Source organism: Ixodes scapularis, unplaced genomic scaffold, assembly GCF_016920785.2.
Source record: "Ixodes scapularis isolate PalLabHiFi unplaced genomic scaffold, ASM1692078v2 PGA_scaffold3__209_contigs__length_174095766, whole genome shotgun sequence".
Classification (NCBI taxonomy): Eukaryota; Metazoa; Arthropoda; class Arachnida; order Ixodida; family Ixodidae; genus Ixodes; species Ixodes scapularis.
The window spans coordinates 65,542,338-65,550,844 of NW_024609868.1; the positions used below are offsets into that span (position 1 = coordinate 65,542,338).

General features: G+C 46.3%; 1 protein-coding gene across 1 annotated transcript; it reads right to left on the reverse strand.

Moving 5' to 3' along the window:
• Positions 1-481: 481 nt before the first annotated feature.
• Positions 482-8,276, reverse strand: LOC120836329. Its single transcript, XM_040219601.3, has 4 exons — positions 8,055-8,276; positions 5,200-5,295; positions 4,614-4,675; positions 482-883 (listed from the first exon to the last, which is right to left on the reverse strand). The coding sequence occupies exons 1-4, from the start codon at positions 8,092-8,094 to the stop codon at positions 482-484; spliced, it is 600 nt and encodes a 199-aa protein (XP_040075535.1). The 5' UTR covers positions 8,095-8,276.
• Positions 8,277-8,507: the final 231 nt, after the last annotated feature.

Here is an 8,507-nt window from a genome sequence, read left to right on the forward strand (position 1 = left end):
CTTTAGAAGTGGTTAAAGCGGGCAGCACTTCCTCACGAGACGTGATACAGACGCCGTCGGTGGTGGCACCTGCAACCAACTGCCAAGGTGCACTCCCTTTTAGGTGCACCTTGGCAGTTCCATATATACGCATTGTTTACTCAAATATAAGAGCCGACATTCGCCAACCGCCAAACGGAGTGGACGGAGCTTCGTTTGTCAAAACCCTGCCTCTACGAGCGAGACAATAAACCTGCGTACAAAGCAACGCGATCAATTATTGTGCCGGGACCTCACATTTGTATTCATCCGCATTTCAATGCGAAGAACGGTGCCAAAGAATGAGACCTCCAAAAGCGAGAATCGAATCGAGCTTTCACTTTCCACACGGGCGAGTCTACCATCTTAAGCTTTTACTCTGTCCCCACACATGCATAACAAAATGAGGCTGCCGCCTTCTTTGCCGACAAACAAAAACCGTGGAGCTCCGCGAAAACGCAGCCTACCGACCTTGGTCATCCCGGTCGCGGTCTGCCGCATCTGCGTAGCCGGTCTCGTCTTCCAGCGACTCCACAAAGACCCTGAGCTCTTCCCTCAGCTCCTGCGTGTCCTTGGTTAGCCTGAGCTCTGTGGTGCACTCCACAGCATCTCTCGAAAGCACGTCGGCCTCTGCAAAGCTCTCGGCAGCGCCGTCGTCCGGTCCGGGCTGTCTTGAGAGGGCCGCGTTTGTGGTGTTCTTCATGCTCCTCCCCATCTTCTTCATGTTGCGCAGGAGCCCCTCGAGCTGGCCGACGTGCGCGGACAGCTTGTTCTTGGAGACCCGCAGCTGGGAGATGAGCCGGTCTCGGTCCTCGAGTTGCTGTAGCAGCTCCGCCATCTTGCGGCGCAGCTTCTCCTTGGGCAGCTGAGCAAGGGCATGAAAAACGGCAGAAAATCGCTTCAATGTCTGACAATATATATTTTCTTTTGAGTGTCTAAATTGGATGCATGCCAGAAAACAAAAAAAAAACATTTTCCTAGGAAAATGATTTTTGACACAATATTTAGCTCATGAAACCTGCTTCGAATTAGGAGCGATCCAGAAAACATGCTTCCATTTCAAGATGTCGACGCTGAAATAGACTACTGGTAGGCTTTTTGGAATCGATAAGACAAGTTTTGCAACATAAATAATGCATTAACTTATTCTTTTTATTTTTGTTGGGAGAGTATTTTGTGGCAGGTGTGTTTATCCGGACACTAAGGCCCGCTTCAGACGGGGCAACTTTTCCAGCAATTTTGAGGTTGCTGGCGGGTTGTTCCCTACCTTTCCTTAGATCGACACGAATTGCTGAGATCGGGTCCGGCTCGAAAAGGACGAGCAACTCGAACAACTTGGAGCCGTTTGAAGCGGCAGCAGCCAATCAGGGACGCGATATTTTCACATGACACCCCCGTGGTGGTGATGATGACAGCTAAAGACTTGGTTCTGGTTTGAAATCGATCGTTTTTGGAAATAAACCTTTTCAGAAAGATGAGTTGGTATTCTCAACGCCATTCAAAGATATAAAAACACGCTTTTAGCGCGTAGCTGGGCGTCTAAATAGTGTAAGAAAATTCAAAGTGAATGATGATGATAGCAAGTCGTAGCAATTCGGTTGCTGCGTGTGAACGCGAACGGCCCGTGTTGCTGGAGTTGCGACGTCAAGTTGCTGGGCGAAATCGCCCCGTCTGAAGCGGGCCTTAGAAAAAAAAAAAAGTGCTTTAAATTTTATTTGAGAGCAAATGATATAGAAAGAGGCTGCAAGTTCTGCACAAGAGCTTTGAGTGACCAACAAGCAAAAGGACGAAAATGTGCTTTTCCTTGGGCAAAACCAATTACACTGCACGCAAGGATTTATGAGCAAAGCAAAGCGATGCAACAAACATGTTGCTGCCCAGTATACCCATTTCATTCTCTCAATAACCGTAACACCCATTTCTAAAGTAACCTCCGACCGTAGCTAGCTTTGAGATATCAAATTTAGAACTCCAGAAAAGTACTTTAGATATGAATTTTGGCAAAAAAGGCCAGTTCCAAGCCTTTTCCCCAAAGTTTGGGTGGGTATAAGTCCTGCGAATCTTCATGGTGCAATCAATGTGGAAGTGTTTGGAGTTCCTGCAGCTGGCATTTTCGTAGCTTCATTGATGGGAGACTCATCGTCAGGGATGCTTGCAGCATTTTGGAGTGAACATCTACAGCCACCATTCGTTAAAGCAACAAACTGTGCTCCCTGCCATCAAACTACTCGGCAAGGTATACTGGCTTAGGTCATGCTTCTACTGTGCACGAGCTCCCACTGCAGAAGTTGAAGCTCGCATGCGCCAAATCACCGTCTGGGCCTATGGTGCAACGTGGGTCATTGGTCACCATAGTCGGTAACAAGGTGAGGTCACCCTAACAATATCCCACACTGCCTGGTGATACTTACAAAAATACAAAGGGGAAGGACATTGGCTCAGAATGGCGAGGGGAGGAATCCTACTCTTGGCTTCCACTTTAGGTGGTGCAAGCCAGAGCCATATATCTAGAGAGTATGGCCATTCGTTGGGAAGTATAGGAGACAAATGAGGAGACACCATTGGCCGAAAGCGGGCTGGGTGTGCTCCAAGGCGTTTTCACAAATTTGAATGTGCCCAACCAGAAGCCGAATATAATACCCTGGCGGTGGTCGCAAGAAACAAACTTAACAAGTGCGTCGGAGTAACTCTCGGCGACTGAAAATATGGTGCACGTAATGTTTCAATCATGGTTATCCAAAATCATGGTGGAAGAGCACGACTAGCGGAACAATTGACATAACATGTACACCAAGCGCCAAGGGCCGGGAATCTGCCGTCAGAGCAAAACAAAATTGAGCGGCACATTCGTTTCTCTTTCTGCATGATCATGATCAACACATCATGTGCACCCTATTTTCAACCATAGAGGGTTACTTAATTTAACTCTTATGCTCTTATTAAAACAATTAAAGCTGTTTTTCGTTACCACCGCTAGGGGATTCTTTTTGGCTTCTGGTTGGCCAAGAGAGCATGCAGGGGTGGAACTCATGAAATGTACTTGGGAGCAGCCACGGGAGCAGCTGAAACAGCTGTTTTGGAGCAGGTTGGGAGCAGCTAAAGCTAAATTCTAGAGCAGGCAAGGTGCAGCTCAGATCAGTTTTTATTGCGCTTCAGCTTGTGTCTTAGACAAGCAGGGGATCAATTTCAGTTGTGCTTAGCAGCAGATATGAACATGGGTGGTCAGGAACCTAGGTTGTTCAAATAACAGTGTAACAGATGCAAAAACTTGAAAGTTTTTGAGCCTTGATGAGAACCAAAGAGTAAGTACCATAGGTTTCTGAAGATAGTGTCATTGATATTTTCTGAGTGGCTTTCAGCTGCTCAAAATGCTAACCAGCACTGCTTATCGCACAACCCACAAAGCTCGACATAGTAATTATATGTGCGAACCACGTGACGTGCGTAAGCAAAGGGCGTGCGGTTGCGTGGAGGAACAGAACAATAAATTTCGAGTTTATTCTATTGTGCAACTCAATATCGAAGCAGTAGACTACGATTAACGGAGCTACCATATTCGAAGCGATAAGCAGGTGCGAGGTTAAAGTACGCCGAGCAGATTTACCGCTCGCGTGAGAGCTGCTGGCCAACAAGGTTTCGGATCGGACCGCGTTTCGGTTCTATCAAGTCACGATTTATCTTGCGGGAATGCGGTTCCAACTTCTAACGATGAAGTACTAAAAGGAATCTTTTGCTCATTTGTTTCCAACTGGGTGACGTCCGGATCCCGGGCAGCAGAGCCTCAGGCAATCTGACCATTAACGACTCGACCTCACCTCGGCCGACTTGCTTAACCACTCATGGTTGAAGAAGAACAATCAAGTCGCAGCTGTTGCAGGGCTTGGAATCCGCCCCCGAGTTTTTTCGCGTGCTTCCGACTCGGGATACACAGGGAGAATAAACAGAACAAAGGATTGCAATGTCGACCAAGCTAAACACGCTCATTGTTGGCAATCGAGTCGATGGAAACCGAAACCAAGGCAAGATAAAATTTTTTTTGGCGCACGCTTTGCGATGTGATGCGTAATGGCGCAAGGTATTGGCTGTGGCGCAGTTTCTGCAACATGGCGCAGACAAATGCGTCTGGTGCAAAATGGCGCAGCCATTCCACCCCTGAAGCATGTCAAGCCCTCTTTCTGCATCTGGTGCACACCGTGGCTCCGCCCGTGCCTCCGATTGACCAAACTCTCTCTACAGACGGCTCTGGTGCAAGCTACCTCCCATTATAAAGGGTACAACTGTTAGCATCGATCCATTCATCCAGAACGGCAGGGAAGAGGTTTAGTTGTCCTGCCTCCAGCGCGAGCTTTCTACCTTTGGCAACACTTCGGCGTCTAGTGCACCTCTAGCGCACACGTGCAGCCAAGGCCCATAGCAAGGCATGGAGAGTGCTGGAGGCCGTATATTCAAAAGACATGCCCTGCAGTTCTCGTTTTGTCAGGGACTATATACAAGACATTAACCTCGCACAAACATTGACACGGAGCTTCCAACGGCTGGACCACGCATTGTAAAACATCCAAGAAGGCATGCGGTCAGTATTAAAGCACACTAACATGCATGGGTGTTGTGGGAGCCTTGAATGGGGTTCCACATGCTGATGCAGTTCCAGCAGATCCTGAAATGCAACATGAAACATATACACTGGTGCTTCTCCACAACAATTGTATATTTTCTCTTTCACGCTGAACCCATGTAAACCAAAATATTCAAGAATTTAATTCTTCGAGTCAGAGACATATGCAACACTTGCTTCTAATGTAATAAAATGGAGTAACCAGCATGGAAGAACCACTTCTAATCTAATCTATTGGTGGGAAAAGAACAATTTTCATGGAGTAGCACTAAAAACAATAAAAAGCTGGCTAAAAAAACAAGAGAGATAGCACAATGACAACTGCTCCAAGATCAATCGTGGCCGATAAATACTGTACTGATTATATTTAAATTTACTACAGGCCCATGTATCCACCTTTGCTGAATCTTCACAAACTATCATGCCAAGCCCAAGCTTTCATTAAAGGGAATTTCCAAACCCGCGAGTGAGGCATACCAACAACGTTCGATCGGTTCAGGTCAGCTGCATTATCGGGTTGTATCTCCATGCAAGCGCCACTGAACATCGATAGGAGCTTGTCTTACCCGAGTCATGTCTGAAGCGTTCTGCTGCGAGAAATTTCGCACACAGCGCATTGTGCTTCTCCTTGGGTGTGTAGTCTCCCACACCCGGGCCGCACACTGCAAATGGTTACGGGTATTATGTATGAACTCCCAAAATATGAAATTGTACAACTTCAGATGTCTATGAAGGGAGGGGGTATATTGCAACCACCATCCATCTGGGAAAGAAAGACAAGGCAATTAAAGCAGCCAAGAAGCGCGATTCCGGAGGAGGGTTACCCAAAAGCCAGTGGCATCTGAACAAGGGGTAGGGGTAGTGGCATAGCCATGGGGGGGGGGGATTATGGAGTCAGCCCTACACACAGTGCCGCATTATGGCATTTTTGGGCCCTCGGCCAAGGATGTTATAAGTTCTCTGCTGATAATGATGACCATGGCAATGATGGGGATGGAGGAAACAATTACGCCTCCATTATGTACATTTCACTATCTTGCAAAATTTAAACTCTTTTCATTGTAAGATTTTTTTTCGTCTTCTAGATTTATGAATCTAATGTAATTCAAGCTTCCCTTGCTGGCAATGAGGCAAAGTTTGATTGCTAATGAGAATTTGCTTTGCAAATAACCAACTGCTCCGGCACATTGTAGTATAGCTTTTATGTATAAAACTCAAATCAATAAAAACGGGGGAACATATTCAGATGTTTGATTCACATCCAGCAGCTTCATAAAGAAAACTAAAGAGCTTCCATTTTACGAACAATAAGTTGTCGAACCACCCCTTTGTTCAGGGATTACTGACATGAACAGTAAAAGGAGCAACACAAGCAAAGAAAATTTCGCTGGTTGAGGAAGTCTTGTTGTTTCCGAAAGCCACCTCATCCAAGCTCTTGATAACTGAGCCCTTGTGTGACAAACATACTTCTACATCTAATCCACAAGAGAAACTGCATACCATTCTGACGCAATAAACCCTGCTGTTCGAGCACATTGACATTAAAAGAATATGTGACGAAAATCGAGATTCAACATTTTACAGAGTGTACACATGCTGTAAAATGTGTCAATCAGTTCTAGTAGTCATCTCATTACTTCCAAATATAGTAATTTAGTGGTCATTTGGATGTAGTTAAAGAATAAGGTCATACCTCAAAGGTTGGTGAAGGCATTGTAGTACTCGTATCAGTCTGAAGAAAAAGTATGCACTCACACTGGCAAATCCAACACCAACTCCAGAGCAATTGCTTGCAGCCAATGGTTATCGAAAACTGTTGCGGGGTGTCATCTTAAGAACAGGATTTTTTTTTATAGGCGTCTGTCGGTGGTTATGGAGTCCGGGTCCAAAACGTGTACCACCATCTCTTTGCTTGTTATAAACTTTGCGTTCTGGCGTAAACTGCACATAAACTTTAATCAAATAAAAGGTTGGAAAAAAGTCTACCATATATGCTGCTCAAGCAGTCTTTAGCGGCACTTGCTTAACTACAGGCCGGCCATTGTGCATAAAACATGCCAAAAAGGTTCCAGCACAAAAGAGAATGCCATGGCGGTCGTTCCACCAAGTCTCAATAAGGGACTTGAACGGGGCCGCCAACGTTGACGGCTTTGCCACCTCCGACGAGGGGTAAGGGAGGCCGCATTACATTCTGTCGCTTTGGCATGCTCTTGTACGAAGAGCAAGCTCGCAAACGCCAGCTTGTATAGAGGGAGCTCCGATAAAAAGGGAAGGAAACGAGAAAGCCAATGCCCACTGAAAACAAATCTTTCCTTTCATCATAAAATGTCTTGTCTCTGTCTCTGATAAGATTTATCATTTTAACTCTTCTCTCAGTGATTCTTTCTTTTTGCCACCATCGTATACTCCTTCCCACAGCGACACCCAGTACAAGGTTGGCGTGCCAAGCAGCCACACTAATTTACATTTCAACTCCTTCATTCCCAAAACTTGCATCTACTGGAACCACCTCCCTGCCCCCATTGCCCTGATCACCGACACCGTCCGCTTCAAATGTGGCAACTGTAACCATTTTTTGTAACCGTGCTGTTGTGTTTATGATGACGTTTATTACTACTGTGTGTTTATTTCGCCTTTCCTCTCTGTAATGCTAAGGCCTTGAAAGTAAATAAATGAAATGAAAAGAAAAGGCCCTTCGAAGTATCCCTTCTGCTCTCCCCAGGTTGTCAGGCGGCCAAGGGGGGTGCTGACCCCGGAAACTGGAAAAAGTTGTTATTCGTTTTTCATTTATGATGGCAGCCTGAATCGACTAAAATTGATAACCACTAACATTCTGACATCCTGGGGCCCGGGCCGCAGTTCCTTCAGCCCTCAGCTTAACCGGGCCCTGCCTACACAAATACTTTAACCCCCTCCGTACCCGAAGTCATGAATATCCCGGCCCAGCTCAGCGCCCCCGAAAATAATTCCTGGCTACGCTACTGGGCAGGGAGCCGGCTACGCTACTGGGCAGGCAGGGAAGGGGGGGGGGGGGGGGGGGGGGACAGTTTTTGGCCAGTCTTCACAGCGCGGTAACACTGTGCCACTGATATTAAACTGTTGACGCCTTGGCACGCGAGTCGTGGTATTAGCATACACGCACGCACGCAAGCACACATGCACACACATAAAAGGACCACGGCACCTCGATTCGCTTTGTGCCGTCGAATCGAGGGGGCGTGAATTATTACACCTCGACATTACGCTCTGCTAAAAGCAAACTAACGCACATGCACAAAAAGATACGTTCGACGCAAGAACTATAGGCGGAAATGAAACGTCAGGAAACTAGAAAACAGCGAATGCAGGAACAGAAATGGTCATGAGAACGCAACTGCCAAATGCGCAACACGAATATGAGACGGAAGCGATTTTAACTAACCTTTCGGTTCCGTGAAACGCTTGGCCCGTGGAAAAGACATCGTAAAATAAAAGATAACACCTCACGCTAACATCCACTGAACTTGACACAGTCAAACTCAAACCGCCCGACTGCTTTAAAGATCCGCACAATTTTCAAACTACGGAAGAGACGGCCACCAACACCAACGGCTTTATACAACCGCCGTTTTCCAGTGCACCAATCAGAAACGTGAGGCGGAACAACATAAATTATAGATATATTTTGATCAATAATTTTACGCTGAATTGGGTGGTGATGCGCGCCTCGTTGCGACGCATAATTCAGTGTGATGTATCACGGGAATTGCGATTTTGCAGTCGCTTGTTTCGGTATGGTGCCGCGCACAAATAATTCCTCATTGATTTTTAATAACAGTACCGACGAGATAAGTTATGTTTCGTTTGTTTTCGGTCTGAACTCTGTTTTCACGAC